The sequence below is a fragment of the Convolutriloba macropyga genome, chromosome 11, assembly GCF_964194025.1.
Source record: "Convolutriloba macropyga chromosome 11, txConMacr16.3, whole genome shotgun sequence".
NCBI classification, from domain to species: Eukaryota; Metazoa; Xenacoelomorpha; order Acoela; family Convolutidae; genus Convolutriloba; species Convolutriloba macropyga.
The window spans coordinates 57,800,305-57,823,215 of NC_134478.1; the positions used below are offsets into that span (position 1 = coordinate 57,800,305).

At 32.7% G+C, this 22,911-nt stretch overlaps 1 protein-coding gene across 2 annotated transcripts in view; it reads right to left on the reverse strand.

Annotated features, from left to right (window-relative positions):
• Nucleotides 1-1,380: 1,380 nt before the first annotated feature.
• The window catches only part of LOC142349507 (uncharacterized), a 24,241-nt gene continuing 2,710 nt past the window's right edge, over nt 1,381-22,911 (reverse strand). The window contains exons 2-9 of one of the 2 annotated variants that reach the window (XM_075401111.1): nt 19,258-19,294; nt 18,889-19,197; nt 18,076-18,393; nt 12,181-12,315; nt 9,389-9,703; nt 9,043-9,219; nt 5,717-5,926; nt 1,381-3,562 (exon numbers count right to left, since the gene is read on the reverse strand). In XM_075401111.1, the coding sequence (XP_075257226.1) occupies nt 1,527-3,562; nt 5,717-5,926; nt 9,043-9,219; nt 9,389-9,703; nt 12,181-12,315; nt 18,076-18,393; nt 18,889-19,197; nt 19,258-19,294 (3,537 nt within the window). In that variant the 3' untranslated portion in view covers nt 1,381-1,526. The remainder of the gene's footprint in view (nt 3,563-5,716; nt 5,927-9,042; nt 9,220-9,388; nt 9,704-12,180; nt 12,316-18,075; nt 18,394-18,888; nt 19,198-19,257; nt 19,295-22,911) is intronic. The other variant, XM_075401112.1, reaches the window with a different exon arrangement.

The window sequence follows — 22,911 nt, forward strand, 5'->3', positions numbered from 1 at the left end:
TGATTCTGATTAAGTTTGCAGAGCTTCCCTCCAAAATCTAATTACGTCATATGAAGGTGCTACAATATCACTAATATATCGTCAAAAATGAAAACGTCGCTTAATTCACCAAAAATACTAAGAACAACAATTTACTAAGAACAAAGAATACTAAGAACAACAAAGTATCATTTTATTGGAACGAAGTTTTGGTTAACACCAATTAAAGTGCGCTGTTTTTAACGTCACGTGTACAAATTTTATCTCGAATTAATTTAAAAAAAGTTAAGAAAGCGTTGAACTTCAATAATTTGAAAAACAAATCTTGACAATGAAATAATTTTCGTTTTCCTTTTCATGGATAAACGTAACCAATATCCACAAATTTGAATTTTACTTAGTTTAAAACCTTATTGTTCGAAATTAATTAGTATTCGTCGAAGCCAAGTTCAGAAACAGAACTGTTCTCGTCATCACTGATAGGGGTTGTTGCATAACTGTTAATTGAATTCTTAATTCAATGTTAACGAAATTAACATTGCGAGGAAGGACTTTTCTGAGACAAATTACCGATTAGGTTTTCTTTCATTTTGCTCTTTTTGATAAATTGCTAACTTTCGCGGGCATTCAAATAGCGGCATAAAATGGTATTTTGACATTGAAATAGCGGCATAAAAAGTTATTATGTGCAGCTCGAACTCGATTGATGTCAGGTATTTCACCGATTAGTTTTTCTTTCATTTTGCTCTACTTGATAAATTGTTAACTATCGCGTGTATTCACCGAGTAGAAAAGTGACGGCGAGGAAAAAAAAGTGGAATTTTTAGCTTAGTTGTGCAAAATAGTGACAAAACTGAGGAAATTACATGGGGAAAATTGCCAATTTGAGTAAATGTGAAAAGTATAGGGTTCCGGGTAATCAATAACGCCTGTGTCATTATCAATAGCACCTGTAACCAAAAGGAACCTCCAAACTTTTGCCCGAAATCGATCATAAATTGTGATCGTAATTTAAAATGCAGGGTGCTAAATGCTTGAAGCAAACGTGTAAAAATTTTTTGAATGTTCCAGACGAATTATTTTTCTAAATTTAAAATCTGTAAAAATAGCTTCCAGAATATTTCAGTCGCATTGTATAATAACTTTTTTTTCCATTGTAGTTTTATCGTTACTCGTTTCCAAATAACCAATTAGATGTACTGAGTAAGAGCTTTTAAAAACAATTTTTAATCATTTCTCTTTTCCTCTGTGGTTTTGAATTTTTATCATTAAACTAGATTCGTTGCATCTGTTCATCAATAGACATTAAAATGGCGGCTCAATCTGAACTGTGAATATTTTCCCGTTCTTATAATTCTTCGATCATAAATTTCTTGTTTTCTGTGAAAAGTTTAGCATAGATAATGGATAGATAAAACTTTAATTAGTTTAATTAAATCTTAGCAAGAAATATTTTTGTTGCAAAAAATAATTTTTATAGACGCTTTCTTAAAGACTGAAAAGTTGAAGTCTTCTGTCTCAAAAGAAACTTAATGTTGGCAGTTTTCCTAGATTTCGGGATCATCATTTTCTTCAGGTTTCTGTGATTTTATCTGGTTAACTACGCTAGACCAACGAGAATAATTTTTATTTGTGAATGCAGTTTTCATAGCTTTTTCGCCACTTTTCGTAGCATAAGTTGATCCGACTTTAGATTGCAACATTTGAGTTGAAGTCATCGATTGCGCTTTTTGAGTTTTTGTGGGTGCGACTTTGTTCGATTTTTTTGGTTTCTTCTTTTTTGATTTGCCCTTTTTGGACGATTTGGTTGCTTTTCCGGCAGTGATGTTCTGTTCAACGGCTCCTATATCTTCAAAATTTTGATGTTCAGTATTCGAAAGATCGTCAATATCAATTTCATGATCAGATTTTTCCTCAATTGTTCCCAGCTCGGGTAAACTTTTGAGCGGGTTTTCTGCAAATTCAGAGCTTTCTTCAATGTCTATACTCAGTTGTCCGGATTCTGCATTTTCTTTTCCCATGGTCACGTGACCAGTTTTTGGAGCTGTAATTGTGCCCAAATTTTCAAACTTTGGTAGAACAACGAGTCGGGGTGTTACTGCTGGTATGTTGGCAGCAATTGTTGGTGTTTTAGCAGCCCATTTTTGGAAACTTTTTCGCATAATAGTTGCTTGAGCTTCTGATGATAACATTATAAGTTTGCTGCTGTCTGCGATTCCAGAACCATCGATATTGCTCTTTTCGTTAGTCGCCAAGTTTTCACTACTTTCAGAGTTGACGCCGTCATCAATAAAACTTTTCTCCCCAGGCAGATTTTTCGCCGATTTTTTGAAACAGCATTTTTTGGTTTTGTACAAAATAGCGATTAGTATTATTATGATAACCACTGGAATAACTGGAATGATAGCTAGATAGATTGGGAATGATGCCGAGGCACTTTGGACCTCTTCTTGTGGTTCGGTTCCGCCGGCGTTTGCGGGTGGAGCTGGTGGAGGCGCGGTGGAACGCTGAACAAATACCGGTTCACCTGAAGTGGTTTTTGCCGCAAATGACGTCACGGGTATGCTATGTGAATTTTTGGTCTCTCCAGAACCAAAACCAAAAATTGAGGATTGTGTTTGTTGTGAAGTCAATGTTGAGTTTGGTGGCATGAATGACGTCACAGGTGGGTTTGATAAGGCAGCATTTTGTGTAGAATGTGACGTCATGATGGCTTGTGATGTCTCTGATGGCTCTGACGTCACTGTCTGATATGACGTCACAGTGGATAACGCAGTTGCCATAGTTATTTCTGTCGGATAAGTTGGGAGTGATATGTGAGACGTCACTGTCGAGTCAGCTAGTTGTGATCCTTGTGACGTCACAGTTGAGGCAGCTGCTAATGATCCTTGTGACGTCAGTATAAAGTCATGTGTTGGAGATCCATGTGACGTCATTGTTGAATCAGCTGTTAGAGATCCTTGTGACGTCACTGTTGAGTCAGCTGTTAGAGATCTTTGTGACGTCACTGTTGAGTCAGCTGTTAGAGATCCTTGTGACGTCACTGTTGAATCAGCTGTTAGAGATCCTTGTGACGTCACTGTTGAGTCAGCTGTTAGATATCCTTGTGACGTCACTTTCGAATCAGCTAGTGTTGTCAGTGCTGAGTCGGCTGCCATTGCTGCCTTTGAGGTCATTAATGAAATCGCCGATTGCGATGTCAGCGACTGTTGCCGAGTTCCGAAAGCTCTCGGATTCGCAGTCGATTCTTTTGTCTGTGTACCAGTTGATGACGGCTCCCTGGTTCCCAACCGGCTTCCAGTAACTTTTACATCCGGAGCACTTGGGTGTTTTTCGGTCACTCCTAATTCCAATGTAGATAACTGTTCCGCGGTTGTTCTGGCGTGACGAGTCACAAATTGATCAGCAGTTCCAGTTTTTTGGGTCTCTGTATGACCTTGAACTGTCGCACGTGAGGGACCAATTGTCGCTGTTTGTTCATGAAATATTGTTGATTGACCTTGAATCCCTGTCAACCCACGTGTTTGCAATTGGTAGCGAGTGGCATGTGTTGTCTGTGGTGGCAGTGCCGATTGTGATGGCACTAAAAACGAAAACAAATCCTCATTTTGGACTTTTCTAACTAAAATCAGTTCGCTAAGAAAGTTTTAATAACAGTTTTTATGATTTGTTGTAAAATTTACGATACCTATAAGCAAAGTCTTTAAATTTGATAAACTTTTTCAACCTGGGTGCGTACATCTCAACGGAGTTTTGATTAAACTGGAATTAGAATTATCGCTCTTGATAAATTGTTGTGCGCGCAATTGACTTTTTTGTTCATATCCGCAATCGAATAGATTGTCGGCAAAGAATTGTTATCGATAACAAATTTTCTGTTCAAGAAAAAAAGGGCTGGAAATTCGACAGACAAGAGTGTGCAGCAAAGAACTCATTGTTGAGCTTCGCCAACAGAAAATTGAACAATTGATTCTGTTTCAAACCCATTGTGCGTTAAGCGGCTATATTTATTGTTTGTATAGCCTAAAAATCGAACACTGATAAAAAAAAAGAAGTAATCAATTGAAACAAAAGCACGGTAGTGTAAATGTTTGAAAGTCACTATCGCATTCAAAATTTAAGTAACATAAAAAAACAAGATTGATCGAACTTAGAAAAATAATAAAATGAAAACGTCAACACAAAAATCATCAACACAACATTTTAAAAGCCGCCATGATGTACAAGTCCTTGTTTTTATCATTGTTTTTATAAATGCAAACAAGTTTTGATATATGATGAGTTAAGTAGTCACGTTTATCTGCCCTTTATGGTGCTATTTTTTAGTTTTAACAGCTCGATTTTATCAGAAGTTCGCATTGCAATTGTTTAGTTTTGCATATACTCCTTCCATGTGCTTCCTTTTTGTCAACGAACTTTGTTTTGCAACGTATGAGACCTGCAAATTATTATTCACTAAGTTGGTTAAACGTTGTCAATCTCTTCAAAATTTCATATGAGTTTTTCTGACTAGTTTATTCGGCAACTTGTTTTATTTTTCCTCTAAAAGTCAAAATCTTTTTGTAAGAGATTAAACTGACGAGAAGCGTTTGTTTTTGTTTCAGACCTACAAATTGTACAAAATTTTTTCGCATCTGAAAAGTGTTTTTAATTTTGAGCATAACTTACTGAGTAGTCAATTATGTTCTTTTTTGTTTTTTCATTTTTGTTTTTGGCTTTTTAGTAATAATTAAATGATGGTTTTGCTTTTAATGATTTTGGTGTTTGAATACGTGTAAATCATGTTTGTTATGCCATTTTTACAGTTTTTTTGTTTTTTTTTGCATATCTTTTTTTTGTTCTCCTTAAAGTTTTCAATTTTTTCGCAAAAGTTCTAACCTAAGTTTTTAGTGCTGTCTGTTTCGATTGAATTGACTCAAATGACTTGAATTGGATTAATTCACTCATTTTTGGCGATGGAATTGAGCCGAAATTTGTTGAAGCCAAAAATATGGAAATTGAGGTATCCTGTCATGATTACTGTTAAGTTCCCATTTTGTTTTCGTATCGGGGGTCGAGAACCAGATTTTGAGAACAATAGATGGCAATAAACAAGCAATGGCCAAAATTCAAAGAAGAAACTTTTTTTAATTTAATGGTCTCATGCAAGCCGAGTTAATCATATTTTTAATCGACCGAGTTTTTCAAAAGTCAGTGTAGGAATCAAAACTTTTAATAGCATGAGAATTTTACACAATAATTTGATTTTTTAATCCTTGATTTCCTCCATCCAGGAAGAACCATCCCGTCCAGAGTCAAATCATGATACACCGTGATAAGCCATGTAACACCCTGATAACTCTGGCAAAATTTGAAACATCAAGATCAAGATTAAAATTTTTTCTTGAAATACATAAATAAACTCTTGACAGTATCTTATCAATAAATGAGCCAAAAATTTGTCAGCGCAACTAACTTCCAGAGATTGTGATAAACATTCACGCATGAAAACGTTTGTAAAAATGTACTGGGAGGAGATTACAGATTTGTTAATAGTGATAACTCACTGAATCACTTCAAATTTTTATCGCCTATTTCTGTCAACGCTTTTGCTTTTTCGCCGATGTCGAAAGTGAAATTTAAAATTTATCAGTGTCTTCTGTGGCTAAAGAAAAGAAGGTTGATGAGTTAAGTTGAGCTGAGATTTTTGTAGCTATTGTATTCAATACCGTTGTTGTTAATAACTTAAAGTGTGTACCTGTTTGTGCATTTAATAGTGACTCTGTATTTGCTGTCGTTCTGTTTTTCTTGAGTTCTGCATTTTTTGCGGTAGAATTTGATGATATTTCTGGGCTGATTGTTGTTGATGAATTTAATGTTTTTGTGCTTGCTGTTAGCTTGTTTGAACTGTCGGGTACTGTTGTTGACCTGTTTGTTGTTTGTGCAGTTGTTTGCATTTTTGGAGAATCTGTAACAGCATTATTCTTCCAACATTTCTTCAAAATGGGGAATATATATGCGAGGCTTGCTTTTTTCTTCAGTCAAGTTTTCTCTTTTTGTTTAGGCATCGTAGAGACAAAAAAGCCATTTTGTGCCCCTCGGGATCTAGTTTTAAATTATATGAAAATATAAGAAAATTGAAAAAAGGAACTCTTTTAAATTTCGAAGGAAAAATTGAAAAATCGATAACGAAGAAAAAACATGTCGGGGATTGACATATCGAGTTGAAATTTAAGTTAGAAAAAAGCGGAACAATTCATAGTAGAGATTTCTCTGCAATTCCTTACAGATACAGCTTCAACCCTAAAAATCAACAATTGGTACTAAATGACCAAATAGTTTTAACCAAATTCATTATTGAAAACTAACATTTAAGCTCTTGTTTATCTTTGGTATTTGTTTTCTTTGTAACGTCAGATCACATAGAGAATTCATCTACTCTAGTATAATGAAATACAGATAAGTTTTGTGGATAGAAATATTATGTATTGCCAGGTTATAAAATTTAATATGCATGTTCATCATGAGGAAAATATTTTTCACTTCTCTATTTTTAAAAATTGCTGTTCGAAATAATCTTTTCCAGCGTTTGGGCACTTCTGTAAATTGAAAAACTCTATCGTTTATTGATTGTGGACCTCCCGATATGAACAACCATTATTTCGTTTGTGAAAAGAAGAAGAAATTTTCTTTTCTTTTTCAGGTAACATAAAAATTATTTAGGTTTCTCATTTCTTTAAATACTACTTTAAAATGTGTTGCCTCACCTAATTATTGTATTTAATGTTCTTAAAACCAATATGATTCCAAAAACTTTCAGTCAATGGATAAAAACTTCAAAGCTCTGTGACTAAGGAAGTAAAAATCAAATTATGGCCATTTAAGTCAAAATCAAACGTTGTTTAGCAGTGTAGGTATGGGCCATTTTGGAGCAGCGTTTTAGACAAAACATTTACGAAAGTATTTTTAATGCGTGTAAGCATGAGTAACCGTTGCAACCTCCAATTTTTTTATACCGTTTTTGTAAAACCAATTGTTGCCAATCGATATAATTTACGGACAGATAGACTAGACAGATACAAACATGGTATCATTAAAAAGCCCTTAAAACGATAAATATATTGTTGAAGAGACGTTTTAAATTTCCACATTTTTCGAGTACAAACGTTAGCTAAAATTTTATAAATTTTCCACGCATCCTAATTTTTCATAAAGTCTGATCACTGGCTTGTTCAATATTCGAATTGTTCTCCAGTTTTTCTGTCAAACACTTCCAATAATATTTTTTCATGGTATAATTATAATTGGTTTTGATGAAATTACAGCCAACATGAAGTTTTATGTAAAAATGTACATTTTTTTTTTCAGAATAGAACCTGATTTGAAAAATTAACAGTTTTCTCAGTCAATTCCCACAAAACTACCAATCTAGCTCTCACTGTTTATCAAGTCGCTTTAACGCGTACACTAAATTTCTAATACTTTCCCATTTATTGTTTGTTTTGTTAAAAGACATGTCACAGCGAAAAAGACGAGGCGAACAGTTCAAGCTCAACAAAGGAAAAGTTTACTGTGAACAGCCATAAAACAATACATTATTTTGAGAAAAAACTTAACATCTCTGGCCTTAATCTGAACTCCTCTAAACTTCAATTATATCTTGCAAAATCTCTTCAAAAGACATGTTGAATTTTCCATTTTTCTTTCGTGCAAAAATTCTACATATAAAAATGATAGATTGTTATCAGTAACTTACATTCCATTTTTTGTTTTTAGATTCTCTGTCGCTAGACTTTGTCATATTTTCTTTTTCTCAAAGAGAAGAAACGACGAATAAATATTATATCAATTCATTAAATTAAATAAAAAATTATACGCACAATAGAAAAATCAAACACAAGGATTTTTAGCTAACAAAATAGGAAAAGAATTCTATTTTGTTTTCCCATTTTTGTTTGATCAAAACAGTTGTCAATAAAAAAAAACAAAAAAACCGCCGCCCAATCTAAGAAGGTTATAAAACAGATGAGATGTCTGAAAACAGCTGTCAATGAACCTCTTGACCTCATAAAAGACTGAAACAGAAAAAAAGAGAAAAAACAGCATGTAATTTTATGTTTATTTTCAAGTGTCATAGTGTTCCAAATTCGACAGTTTTCAACAGAATGCACGAGTAAAATTAATTCAATTTTTAAATGTAACGCTTTTGAGCTCAATATTTTTAACAGTAAGCAGGACCTATTCTGTTTCCCCCCCCCCAACAGTGTTTTTTATGACACCCAGTTACAAATTATGTGTTGCTATATAGCACGTTACTATGTAAGAAAATAGCACGTGCGCCTGGGGGTCATAAAAGTTTTATGCTCACTAAGCTGGGGGGCCAAAACAGAATAGATACGCAATCGCGCTGATGAACTCTAATTTCCTTGACAAACAATAACTTCGAGACTGGAATTCACCAGTTAACGTCGTTTGTTTCGACTTGATGTTTTGACCTCGACCACAGTCACTATTTGTAGTAAAATCTGCTCTACAATTTTGAAATTTTGTTAATCTTAAGCAGTGGGTTACGTCAGTCAGAAATCAAGAAGCAGGAAACAAAGGCAGAGCGAATTATTGACTTAGATGGAAGATAACGGCAATGACTCGTCACAAATCGTAACCCAAACTGCGGAATCTTTCAATTGAACTATCAAACACAGATTCAAACTCAGTAGGTCGAAATAAACTATGAATTGGCTTTGCGTATCGCACAATAATCAATGCCTCATTTTCAGTAATTTTACTTTTTGTTCATAATGCTGGAAAAAACGTCATCTAGAGTCCTGATTAAGAAACTTTTTTGGGCCTTACTGGCGAACCCTTCGATTAAACTTTTGAACTTTTGTTGTCGCCGTTGTTTCTTAGCCTACTTAGTGCACAAAGCCATTGCCTTTTAAACTGAACCTACTTTTGCGAACCATTCAATTCATTGTTGACATTGTTATTGTTTACCGTTGACGCTATAGTTTGTCTTTGTTTGTTTAAATACAAAAAAAAAATAAATAAAAAACCAATCTAAATTTCTGAGTAACCTCAACTTACGCGTAGTTTTTGCAGTTGGAGTAGATGAAACTAAGGTAGACAACCCATGATTGGGCGCTGAATGGGTCGTTTTCCCAGCGTCATCCGTGAACACGTTTCGTTTAAAAGCACGAGTATTTGTTTCCATATTTTGTCCATTTGTTGTTTCCTGGATGCTCGTCGTTATGGGAGGAGGTACTGAAAAATTAAGCAATTCAGCAATAATTGCTTCACTAGAAAAAAAAACATTAATAGCATTAGGTTTTCGTCTGATATTGTCACTTGTCACTTTTTTCTTTTATTATGGACAACATTTTGGCTATTTTTAATGTCTCAATTGCAAAAAATATGTAGTTTAATGGCTCACGTGTTGTAACGGTGAAGATATACTGAGTGACAAAGTCAGCACTGTTGCAGAAAATTATCAGTTGAACTGAATAATTCTGTGACGCGTTCAGGTGAACAAAATCTACGCTTATAGTCGTGACGTGTGGGGGCAGCTCAAAACTATCGAACTTCTGAACATTAATTGTAGTCATCGATAGCTGGTTTTTTGGGTCGTTTAGAAGTAACTCGACGTTGACAAACAACCAGTCCCATTTGAAACTAACGGGTTCTGATGTAAAGTGTATTGTTGAGTGGGTCACCTGCAAATTGGTCACGTTGAACTTTATCGAGGGACCTGAAACGACATCTTGCAATTTTTGAAAAGCTCTAGATTTATTTCTGTGTTTTTCTAGGTTCTTGGACAATAACTAAAACAGATATTTTGGATCTATTATGTTCCCCCCCTCTCTTAATGAAATATATCTTCTACACCCCGCAGGCGCACTTGCTAACTGTTTAAATAGTAGCGTTCTATATAACAACATTTAATTTGTAATGTGGGTCATAAAAAACTGTGGGCCGAAGCAATAGAAACGATATTTAAAAAAATTAGTTCAGCAAACAAAAATTAAATAAATTTGCAATTCCATTAAAAGCTTCCATTCTTGTCCAAAAGAAAACCTTCTTTAGAATCGTTTGAGATCTGATCAACTTTTCGCTTCTATTTTCTTGAAAAATTCCATAAACACAGAAGGTCAAAGACAAATTTCCGATGAAAGAAACAAAATTTTAGCTCAATTTAAGGTTGTCAAGTTGATCTTAACTTCGACAGATTTGAACTTGAAATTAAAACCTTCCATTGTCGCTCAAAAAATGAGCAAATATCTCCACTCAATATTGACAAGTTCTGCTATCCTAGAGAGAAGTGTTGTCGTATTGTAACTAAAACTAATCGAATATAGATTCCGAATAGATAATTAAAAAGTAGCTGAAAACTTTGACGTGAATCAATTTTTAAATTGAGCTATCTATTATAAAGTTTGCCCTTGAAAAAACTACTGCTAAAATATAGTAATCAAATTCAGCAATTTGTCAAAACTAGGGAAATATCGACGTATAAAAGTCATGGTACCAATGCAAGTTAAATTTTCATAGTAACTTAATTAAACCAAAAGTAGTTTTTAATGAATGTGAAAAAATTATAGGATTATACATGAAAGAGTTGGAAAACCAAAGACGTCATAGAAAACTAGCTGGCAGAAAAATTAAAAATGTCCAAACTGTTTGGATCACCTTGTCCCCAAAGATATATATATATATATATATATAATATATATATATATATATATATATATATATATATATATATATATATATATATATATATATATATATATGTTAATTTTATGTGCACGCCGTGACGTTGCAGACCACAGTCAGGCGGTTCGATTATCTTTTTTGTCTCATATGATTTTACCAATTTATTTTAATTTTTTTCGCAATTTGCAGAAAGGAAAAAGTCAAAAAAGGATGTCTTTTCGAAACTGGGAGCCATCATTAAAACAATATCTGAGATAAAAAATTATTCGATGTTATTATCCAAGAAACCATCATTTTTTTTTTTCTTCTATCATGGAAAATTTAAGTCATTAATCGACGAACTGATTTTTGTCTACATTTAAGTGGAAGCACTACAAAAAAGTGTAATTTAAAGTTCAAACTTTCACAATCTGTTCAGTGCAAACTTTGTATCTAAAAATGAAGAAAAAAGAAAAACACAAGAAATACACAATTTCACCAAAGAATAGCGTTTAAATGTATATAAAAGAAAACCGTTCACTGAAAAATCGTTTTCCCATATTATCATTTTTCCATTAGTTTACATTTTTTAGTTCACAAAAAAGTTTTTGGAAAAAAACAAACAATCTCTGCTACTGTTATCTGACCTTTTGAACGAAAAACGACAATCGACAGTGCATTTAGTTATTTTGCTTCAAACATCTTCGGATAAGCAGGTCAAACATTTTTTGGTTTACGTGAGTATTGGGCGAATCAAAAGTATAAGAAATTTTTTCTAATATAGAACAAAACATAGAATGATCGACAAAATATAGAACAATTTACGTTGACTGAATATTCTCGCAATCAAATCATCTATTATTTTTTTTTCCAAATTAACCTTGTTGATACAGCTTCAGAAATTCATAAATTGAAGCGAATTTAACGGTGAATTGTCAGGTTTTACAATTTCTAGTAGTAATTGTTTTTAAGATTTAAAATTTTAGGGTTTTTTTTAAGAAGTGTAATTTGTAGCGGTGATATTTTCAAAAAATGAGACTTCTGGCGGTAATTTTTTAAGAATTGTAATTTCTAGCAGTGAATTATTTCCTCCGCAATCAACCATCGCAACTGGTTCCCGATTTTGTAAGCGATCACCGGAACTCTAACATTTTTGAATCGGAAACATTTTAAATGTGGTGACTGCTATTCAGCAACCGTGATTTTGAAATCACCAAATGAATGAGAATTGATTTGGAAAATTGCTGCTGAGTTAGAGAGGAAAATTCATGAAACAACTATCCCCGGGGCAAGATCCAAACTTTTGATTTGACTAATTTTGTTCTTTTTTTCAGAAAAACTGCTACAATAAATTTTTCCGTTGACAGCTCCAGTCGAGTCTAAAAATATTGTGATCATAAACATAAATTATATTATAGAAATTATAGACCCTCACGAATTTATTGTCCCCCATTATGGTATAATCTAAAGCAATTAGCTACGATATATGATCCGAAAGCTGGGGGGACCCATAAATTATAATTGAAAACATACATAAGCTGACAAATGCGTGGGCAGTGATAATGTTTGTCGGAGATGAAGTTGTGAATCGGTCAACTGCTGTTGATGTGAGTGCGTTTGCTGTACTGTCCAATTTGGGGGTAGTCGCAAAAGCTGTTGGTTGTGGCGCTAAATGCGTGAAATTAACAACAAATAATTACTATTTATACAAAATTCATCCAAGAAGCTGGCAACTTTTATTTTAAGTTAAGGCTGGCTAAAAATGGCTGAACAGTTCAATACTTACGGTTGAGCCATTTGAATGTTCTTTAAACCGGTTTCATGAGAAAAAAAAAGATTTTGCTTTTTCTTGGTCTACAAAAGATTGCTGCAAAACTCAAAATTCATTTTGGGATGAAGAAGGTTTTAGGCTAGCATGACTTTTTTGGCCGGTGGCAAATTTTGCAGAGTAAAACAAATTATAATATTGAAAAACTACAAGGAAGTTTTAGGTACTTTGGTACTACAAGGTTTTAGGTACATTTTTGGTACTACAAGGAAGTTTTAAAAGTTTAGGCTTTGTCTCCTTTTTTCACGCCTTCGAACGCGCTTATGTGCTTGAAATAAACAACATAAAGAAAAATTGAAAAATGTCATTAATTGTTCAAAATTTTAAAAGCTCCTGAAAGATGAAAAAATTTTGGAATCTCATTTGCTGTTATTAAAAAAAGCATAGTAGAAAAATTCTGAAATAAAATTTTATTCTCTGTTAATGTGCTTACAACGGCAGACTGCATAAGCGCAATTTTCTTTTCAGAGACTTTTGACTATTAGAAGGAAAGAAAAAACCCTATTTTTGGTACTTTTCAGCGCAAAGTTTTTCCGCTGAAAATATAATTCTGTCCTCGTTATAAAAAGATGTATTAAAAAAACAAATTTTGGAAAAAAAAGAAATTCAACCAAACAAGTACCGGCAAAAGACATTTTTTGAATGAAAACAATGAGTGGTGTCCGAAATTTACTCAACAAATAGAGACGATAGAAACCTCTGAGGACAGACTCAAATTGGTCAAATACAGCAGTAGCAGCCACAAATAAAACTCTAAAAACGATACAAAATTTTAAAAATTGATTTCAGCGAAAAAAAATAATATACAGACAGTTGTTCATTAGAACTGTGATGGTGTTCATTCTTATGTAAAAACACTTGAGTATCCACGATTTGATAATATAATCTAACAAGGAGGCTCGGTAATGTGCGTTCGCACATAAAGTTCCGACCCCGCTCGTCTACATTTTTCCAATTAATTGTCTACCAAATGAGATAAAAAAACTAACATATCAACAAATCGTTCAATAAGCAACTAAATGGATAAAGAATGTACCCTAGAGGGCCGATGAGACCTGTGACTATACCATTAAACGAATACGAGAAAAGGCGGCTATAAAATATTAAATAATTACAAATATTAATTAAGGCCAAAACTAGTTGTCCATTTTTTGGAAACCATTAACAACCAAACAAAAATCGCATCAGATAATACATAAACTAAATAAGATTATCCTCTAGAGACAAATATGGGGCTTTTCCCGATGCGAATTGGCGACAAGTCCAGAAGAAATGTGCAAAAAGGCAAAATTTAAAAAACGTTGCTTTTTTGAAAACAATTAACGTCAAAGTGATTAGAAACATTATGCATCCAAAGAAATCATTGAAAGACTCTTTTAAACTTCCATAGAGAGCCGTTATTTCAAACGACTATGCAAAGAACGACAAATACAAAGAGAAAAGTATTGCACGAAAAAAATTGCACAAAAATTTGCACGAAAAACATTGGACGACAACAATGTCACAGCCAATTTAACATTAAGCTGTTCACTAAAAACTTTAACAAAAGTTTGTTGCGTTTTTTTCTCAATTAACCAGAGGAAAGCCCTTTATTGTTATACTGTGAAGGGAAAATAAAAACCTACAAAAACGGGCGAATATGCAAAAATCATGAATATTTTACAAAAATTGGTTTTAAATTGTAGTTCATTAAATAAGGGATGTAAATTGTCTATAGAGATGCTAAGCTACAATTAAAAGAAAAAAGATTGGCAAATCTTAGAAATCCGTTGTTTTTATTTATATCATTTTTTTTTTCAAAATTCATAGCCAACTTGAGCTTTCGACTAATAGTGTAGACATTTCATCTTTCATTTTTTTGGAAAACTAATTGCACTTGTTATTAGCGAGACTACGTGATAACACTACGAAATAACAAAAAATATCAGCTGAAATGAAAAATTTCTCAAACAACTTTGCGAAAGCACAGTGTTGAAGCCATTAAATTTATAAAATATTAACTGCAAAACAAGTAAAGGGTCATTGGTGTTTACTTTGAACATGAGAAAGTTTTTGTAAAACAACTACTTCAAAACGACAGCAAAAAATCACAACAACTGAAAAGTATCTAAATATAACAAAATTCTTCTGAAACAATATTTCTAAGCCTTTAAGACATCAGTAAAAACGTTTCACCAACAGCAAAATCTTGTATGCTTCAACAAAAGATTAGAAACATCTCAGAATAATGCAACTAACTTACGAAAATGATAGAACATCGTAAAATTTGAAAAAAAGCAAACCAGAAAAAAAAATTTAAATACTTTTACAATTTCTGGGAAAATTTGAATTCAAAATATACAAAAACCATCAGCTATATATCTATATCAGTTGTTAAATCGATTTTTATATCAATAATTGGCCACTGAGGACTTAATATACCCAATATTTGGCATACGGCAACAGAAAATAACTACAAATAAATAGCAAAAATAAAAAAAACTACCAAATTCTGAAAAAGAACGTGTCGCAGCCCTTATAGGCATATCTTAAAAAACTAAAGCAAAAATATGTTCAGCAACAATTTTTGTAAAGCTTTTTTCAGTTAGGTTGTTAGATAATGTGACAATTTACCAAAGAATTAAAAACAACAGCAAAAATGTGGAATTATGCACAAAAATCATAAAATTTTGTATAAAAACTCGTAGTACAAAAACCAATAAACCGTTTCTTTAAAACAATCTGTCACAGAATTAGTTCATAATCTATACGAAAGAACGATTGACCTGCATTTACTGAGAAAAAGCTAAAAGTTGACAGAAATAATATAAAAGAATTCACAACTTCAAAAAGTCACTGAAATTTTCTCAAAAAAAAATACATTCAATGACGTAAGATACATTACGTAACAACGAATGCATGATACAGGTTCGTTTACAACTCGTGAAAAAATTACTTAGTTCTTTGAATGGTTAGGCTCAGTAATCAGAGTGCAAAACGAATAACAATTGAAGGCAATAAACAAGATTTCTGTTTTCTAAAAATAAACTCTAATTACATTCGGCCTCGTTTTTACGCACAAGGGAGCTGTCATTAACGGAGCCGTGAATAAAAAATTATATCAGTAGTTAAGATTAGAAAAAACAAAAGCAAAATATTTTGAAAAAAAGGCAGCACCAAAATAAAAATTGAAAAGTCTGATTTTGAGATTACATGATAATATCAATGCTAATACCTCAGATAATTAAGGAAAAAACTTTTTTGCATTTTGTATTATTATCGAATTAAGTTTGTGAAAAACGGCAAAATTTTAATTCCAGAAGACTTTTATAGTGCGCCGATTTACAACTAGCTCTCTTTTCTTCCGCGTTTTCTAGTCCTCCGCTTTCTTAAAATATAAAGGAAGTGGACCAAAAATGCATACTCTGCCCAACTTTTAATGAAAAATGTCCAAAATTTTTAGCCAAAGAAACCCAAATCAAACAATTAGACAACGCTCTTCTTTCCCTAACTGTAACAATAACACTCTACCATTAAAAACTTTATCATATTTTAAATAATATTAGCAAAATTAAGCCAAATTTCAGCAAAAACTACTGAAAATGTGAATAAAAACCGTCGGATATTCACGAAAATTTAAACCTCGATAACTCCCTGTGCTAAAACGAAATTCAAAAAAATCTTTTCAATTCCGTATTCTAGGATGTACGTGCTTTTTAATGTACCACTCACAACTCTCTACGATGAATATATCGCTTGGCCAAAATTGTCTGAACAAAAAAACCCGTTTGAATATATTGTTCCTACCTCCCCACTAAAGTGGGGGTCGGAACAGTTAAGCAGAAACTGCGGATATTGGGTTAACATTCATGACGTATTTTGACTTTTGAAAAAAAATTGATAACTTGCTCAACTGTTCTTTATAAAGACAAGGGATCCGTATTAATCACGCGAGGTTTGTTTCGTTGAGCTGCTTCTCAATAAATATCTATTATGAGATTGGTCTTGTGAAAAAATACATATTGACCAATTACGTAACTTAATTATATATATATATATATATATATATATATACACACATATATATATATATATATATATATATATATATATATATATATATATAACCTACAGTTGTTTAGTTGCGTAGTGTCAGTATTTCAGCAATTGGAGGATTTTTAAATGAATAATTGTTGACGAAAATGCTTATTTTTTTGTTTTTTAGCTATATTCTAACTATTTGCAGAGCAAAGTCTTCCGCACTTTCTCTCAATATCTTTGACTAAGATTTGCTTGACTAAGATTTGCGTCTTAAAGAAATTAATGAGTTGTCACATCTAAGTGATGTTTTTGTTATCGTGCCGTAAATGTCATTCGATTTGAAAACCAACTTTTTGAATGCAACTTTAATTTTTTATTGAATTTTAACAAAATCAAACTTCAAAAGAGTTCTAATTGAACAGATCTTTGTAGAATACATGGTGCTAATGTTTTCGTGCCTTTTTAAAAACGAAAAATAAACTTTTAATTTGTTGCGTTTTACTTGGTAGTTAGTTAAAACCTGATTCTTCGCGATCTTCTAAATTAGTCCTCTTTCATTTATTTTGGTTTTTTCATACTGCAGTTTATTTACAGAATCTTCGGTCAATGCATAGGTAACGAAAAAATACCAAGTTGTATCTGTTATGTTAACCATCATTCATTATATTACCACATTATGTTTTTTTGACAAGTTAACTCTTCAAATAACAAAATGAAAATTTCGTCAGAACCCAAAAAAATCTACAAAACGTTTCATTCTTGGGCAAAAACGACTTTTTCCAAAAAACAAGTCAAAAACATTGCTCCTCCAGCGGCTGTCTTACATCTTTTCCGCATATTCCTTTAAATTTCACCTTTAGAAGTTTTCCTACATAACGTTCAGCACCCCTCTACAGTCTCGAAACATGGCCTCTGTATTTTTACTTTTGCACCATCTGTTCACCGATTAAGCACTACTTTGTAGTAAAAATGACCATAATATAATATCTTAAAATTTTCCTCAATTTACTCACATTTACTTGATCTTATCTTATAATTTTTCCAACTTATTTTGCAAACCGATTTGAGAGTATATTTGAACCGCTGATTTTGCGGTAATGTTATTAAAAAATTTGGGGGAATTTATGTGAGAAATGTGCTAAAAACGCTAAATATAGCTTTTGAGGTTATTTAATTTATATATAAAAAGAAATTTTTGTAAGAACTGCGTTGAAAAATGCTGGACAATATTTTAACGCATTCAATATAAACATTAAATTATAAGCTCATCTCACACCTCGACCCTGGTGTGCATTGAAATTAACTTTTATATATTACTGATTCAAAAAATAGTCAAATTCGGAATTTTTGTAAAATTATTGAGCTCGACCGATGAAAAGAATTTGGTTAGACTAATTTTGTCCTAAAAGAATTTGGCTCAACCTATGAAAAGAATTAGATCTGACTTCATTAGTGTACTCGACTATGTAATGCAAGTCCATACTTACCCTCCCCCTCCCCCCCCCCATTGAACTAGTAAATCTTTTGAAAAGAGCCCAGCTCCAGATTAGAGAATAATATCAAACCAGATAGGAACTTACGCGTGGATGCTGTGAACAGATCTTGTATCGTGAACAAATCAAGATTACTGCAGAAAATGACCAACTTGACTGAATATTTTCGAAGTGGTTTCAAAGATAAAAACGAAACATTGATAAGCGTCCGTTGTGGAAACAGTTGAACACTGTGATGCTCTCGAGTAGTAATTCGTCTCGCGATTGTTTCGTTCACTTCGTCATGTTCGTAGAGTTCGATATTGACTTTTTCCCAGCTCCAATAGTGAGTTATAGGCTCACATTGAAAATATATCGCCGAGTGTGTCACTGATAACTTGTTCAACGCAAATGCAGTTGCAGGACCTGAAATAATTTTTATTTCAATTATTTCTTTTATTTATTTTTCTTTCAAAATGTATATTTCTTGAATACAATTGAGTGTTAAACACTTACAAGTCAAGCCATTTTTAACAAATCTCAGTATCTTTTGAAATTTAATTTATAAAGACTGAACGAACGAATGTGAGTTTTCCTCATAAATTAAGAATTAAGTTTTCAAACGATGCTATGTGAATTCATAAATCTGACTTGCCATTTACGTGTTCGACCTTCGTCAATTATTCCTTTTCTTTCAATTTAACCCCCCCCCCCCCCAAAAAAAAAACAATTTTTTTCAATCTTGAAACTTCAAACATGTGAGCAAGAATTCGCGTTTACAGTTCAGGTAATGTTTAATATAACTTTTTTTTGTTTAATGTCTATAAAAAATTTTTCGTCTTCAACTTTTTAGCTATAATTTACTTGTTTATTCACTTGTTTGGTTAAAAAATATAAATTGATTGAAACATTGCAACGTACCAACTGAGACATTGTAAGGCCTGGCAACTGTCGATAGCGAGATGTTGTTTTGGTTGACAGCCTCACAGATAACAGTATACAACATGCATTCACCTACCGCCATTGAAACGTTTATTTTTGTACCAACAAGATTTGCAAAGCTGATTTCAGTCGAAAAGAAGTAAAATGCGGGACCTTGGCCCAAAGTTGGTTTCCATGTGAACAAGAACCCGTAAAAGTCAGTGGGTGTGTTTATTTGAAGGCAAATCAACTCGTAATTTAATCCACCGAGTTTTTTTGGGTCCACTAATGTCGTTGTAGACTGGCCCGCTGAAAAAAAACAACAGTTCAGAAAAAAATTCGTGCCTCAAAAGAAAAAAAACATATTACCTGACAATGAAATGAGAGTCAACGATGCAGCGCAAATCTGAAACACAAAACTAAGGGAAAGATTATTTTTTTCCGCATACAGTTTTCGCCTGGAAAAGGTGAAAAACTTATATATAAAAAAACACTGAATTCCGATCCACATCAACGAGTACAATTGATATTAGTCCGGCAGTGTAATTATTTAAATGGATTTATTATTTACATATTATAACAGAAAACTTGAGTTAAATTCAAACTATGTCGCATATCTCAAAATAAAAATTAATTAGGTTTATAAAGTCAACCCAACCAGTAAACAGAAATTCTAATTCATTTTCCAAATTTAAATTCACGCCACGTTGAACAAGTAACCTTCCACAAAAAAGGGTTCCTTTTGTAAGCTGAGGAGAAGAAAGTTCTAAGTTGCTTGGGGAAACTTTTTTTGTCTTGTTTGATTTTAATATCGCTGGGTAGTTCATTCCAATCTAGTATTGCTAATCTAACAAACAAGTTTTGCCTTTTGATAGAGAAAAAATTTTGGTCCCAGAACAATTTTTTGTCCTTATAGACTCATGAAGATTCCAGGTGATTAAAAGACGTCCCGATGTTGGTGAAAAAGCAGGTTGTAACTGTTTTTTTTGTTTTCCAAAAGTATTGTAATCTTTTTGTTTTTAAAAAGAGTTTTACGGGTAGTATATTCCGACTGCATTTAATATCTTGAACAGATCAAAATTTCTGTCTAAAAAAGGTTGCTCGTAATGACCAGTTAAACTGTTTCTCAAGAGACATTATTAAATTTTGCTCAATTGCGTGAATGATAACCGCTGAGTAGTGCATGTGACCTAATACTAGGGCATTTAGGACAAGTATCAATAATTTTTGTGGAATTGATTTTCTAATAGCATAAATTGTTTTTATTCCTCGGGCCATTTTTCGTAAGATATGTTTCACTTCCTCCTGACTTCCTCTTTACATTGTTGTCTATGTGAACCCCTAAATATTTTACTTCAGGTTTCTCGTCTATTGGAATTGAATCTAAAATTATCTGTTCACTGAAATCTTTTCTTTTGCTCTTACCAAATATCATGAATTCAATTTTAGAGGTATTAACTGTGAGGTGATGTTCATAAAAAAATCGAATAAGTTTGTTTGGGTTTTGCTCTAACTTGATTTTGCTTTTGTCAATGGAGGTATCAAAAGTTAAAATAACGGTATCGTCAGCATATTGTATGAGTTCAGTTTCATTGTCAACTCTTGTTGCCATGTCATTAATGTACAGATTAAATAGGAGCGGACCAAGTACTGTTCCTTGTGGTACACCTCTATGAAGCATTAGTTCATCTGATATGCAATCTTGTAGTACAACGGATTGGCGGCGGTTTGTAACGAAACTTATTAAGAGATTTTTTGAGCTCTCATCAAAACCTAAGTTGCCTTACTTGATATCCAAAATGTCATAATTGATAGAATCAAAAGCTTTTGATAGGTCAAGAAAGGCTGCTGTGACAAAATTTATAATGTCAGTTTTGTTTCTGATGAATTCTGTGCAAAATAATAGGGAATCGATGGTAGAAAACTTTTTCCTAAAACCATACTGATTTTTACTTAGTAATTTGTTGTCGTGAAGGTACTGACAAATTTGATTCCTCAAGATGGTTTCAATGATCTTAGAAAGGCATGGGGTAATGGAAATTGGGCGATAGTTATTAGGTTCCTCAGGGTCATCTTTCTTGTATAGTGGTACAACATGTGCTCGTTTCAGCTCATTGGGAAAGCAAGATAATTTGATGCAGTAGTTCACAAGGAAATTTAAATGAGGAACAATGACAGAGCTTGAGTCTTTAATAGCCCATGCAGGAATGTTTGATGGTCCAATCGGTTTATTTCTCCCCAGTGCCCTAATTGCGTCATGACAGTCTTTTTCCGTTACATAATGAAAGCTAAAAGTTTTTTGTTTAGGGTTGCCTGTCTCAGAATTCTGTAGTGGATGCTGAGGGCCTTGGAATTTCTCAAGTGTAGAGAAACGATAGTTCAACAGGTTAGCAATTTTTTTTGTTTGGGTTACATAATCACCAAATACATTTCTCAAACTGTAGATTCTGGGTTTTGTTTTTTCAGAGTTTCTTACTTCATTTATCAGCATCCAATTTTTTCTGTCACTTTCTGCTGCTTCAATAAGATTTCTATGAAAACTAATGAAATCGTTGTCATTAGAAATTTCTGAACTGGTTTTTTAGATCAAAGAAATTTTCATAGTCTTTATCATTCAAAAACCTATCTCGATCGACCATCAGTTGTCTTGATTTTCTAGTTAACCATTTGTCTGTTAATGTAAAAAAATTTTGTCATTTCGAATAAAATTTTTTTTAGGTGGCGCGTTTTTCGAAAGTGCTGTCGTAAAATTTTCAGTGAAAGCTTGTAGCATTGAATCCAAGTTGTTTTTAACATACATTTTTTGCCAGTTTTGTTGTTCTAGGCAGTGTTTAAAATCAAGTGCATTATAGTTCTTTTTATCGAAAATTTTTTTTTGAACTGGTACCTTTTTAGTTTCAACTTGAAGCCTGAAAGACTTAGAGTAGCAAAGTGGTCACTTTTTACTATGCTATCACAAATTATAGTGTCGTTTATAGTTGAACAGTCAGTAATAATGTAATCAATAAGGCTTTTGGTGTTGTTGCCCCGGTTTAAACGAGTAGGAATGGTTTGGTTCTTTATATGTAAATCATAAGGAAGTATTACTGTTTCAAGCCTAGATCTTTCCAAGGTATCTAAACAGTTAATGTTATAGTCGCCCAGAAGTATTATCTTTTCGTTTTTCGTAATTGCATTATCAATGTTAATTGCAAGTTGGTCCAAAAAATCAGTGCTGTTTTGTTTATTGGGGTTATAAGTAACATTCACTAGTCAGGATGGACAAGTTGATATTTTCAATGAGACCCATACACTCTCAAAATTTCCCGTAAAAAGATTCAAATCATTACGAATTTTTGGAGAAAAAACCTTTGGAACAAGCATCATAACTCCACCACGTTTTTTCGTTTTTGTTCCGGCAGGCTAAATACGGTCAGATCTGAAACAACAGTATCTTTCTTTTTCAGGATTGAAAACGTTTATATCATCAAGCTCACTAGGCCATGTTTCTGTGAAACAAAAAATGCTGTTAGGACCAAGATCGTGCACTAGCGTGCGTAGTTGTTCTTTCTTGCTAAGAATGCTTTGTACATTTAGATGATAAATTTTTATTTCCGACTCTCTTCTTAGAGTCATTTTGATAGACTCATTGTATGTTAAACAGGTCCTGGGTTTGTTTCTATATCACCAGCCCTTAGGAGTAGCGTTAAACTAATCAAAAAAAGAAACAGAGTAATAATTTTACATCCTACAAATAAAAACCCTGTTTGTGGAAGGTACTTAAAAGCTTTTCCCAAGCCTTCGCCGAAAGTTTTTGTTTTGCTATATAGGGTAATTGTTTTACCTATATATGCTTTATGCATTAGGTAAAGCAGATATTAAATACATATATATATACATCTATATATATATATATATATATATATATATATATATATATATATATCTAAATATATATATATATATATATACATATATATATATATATATATATATATATATATATACATTTTTACAATTATATATATATATATATATCATTAT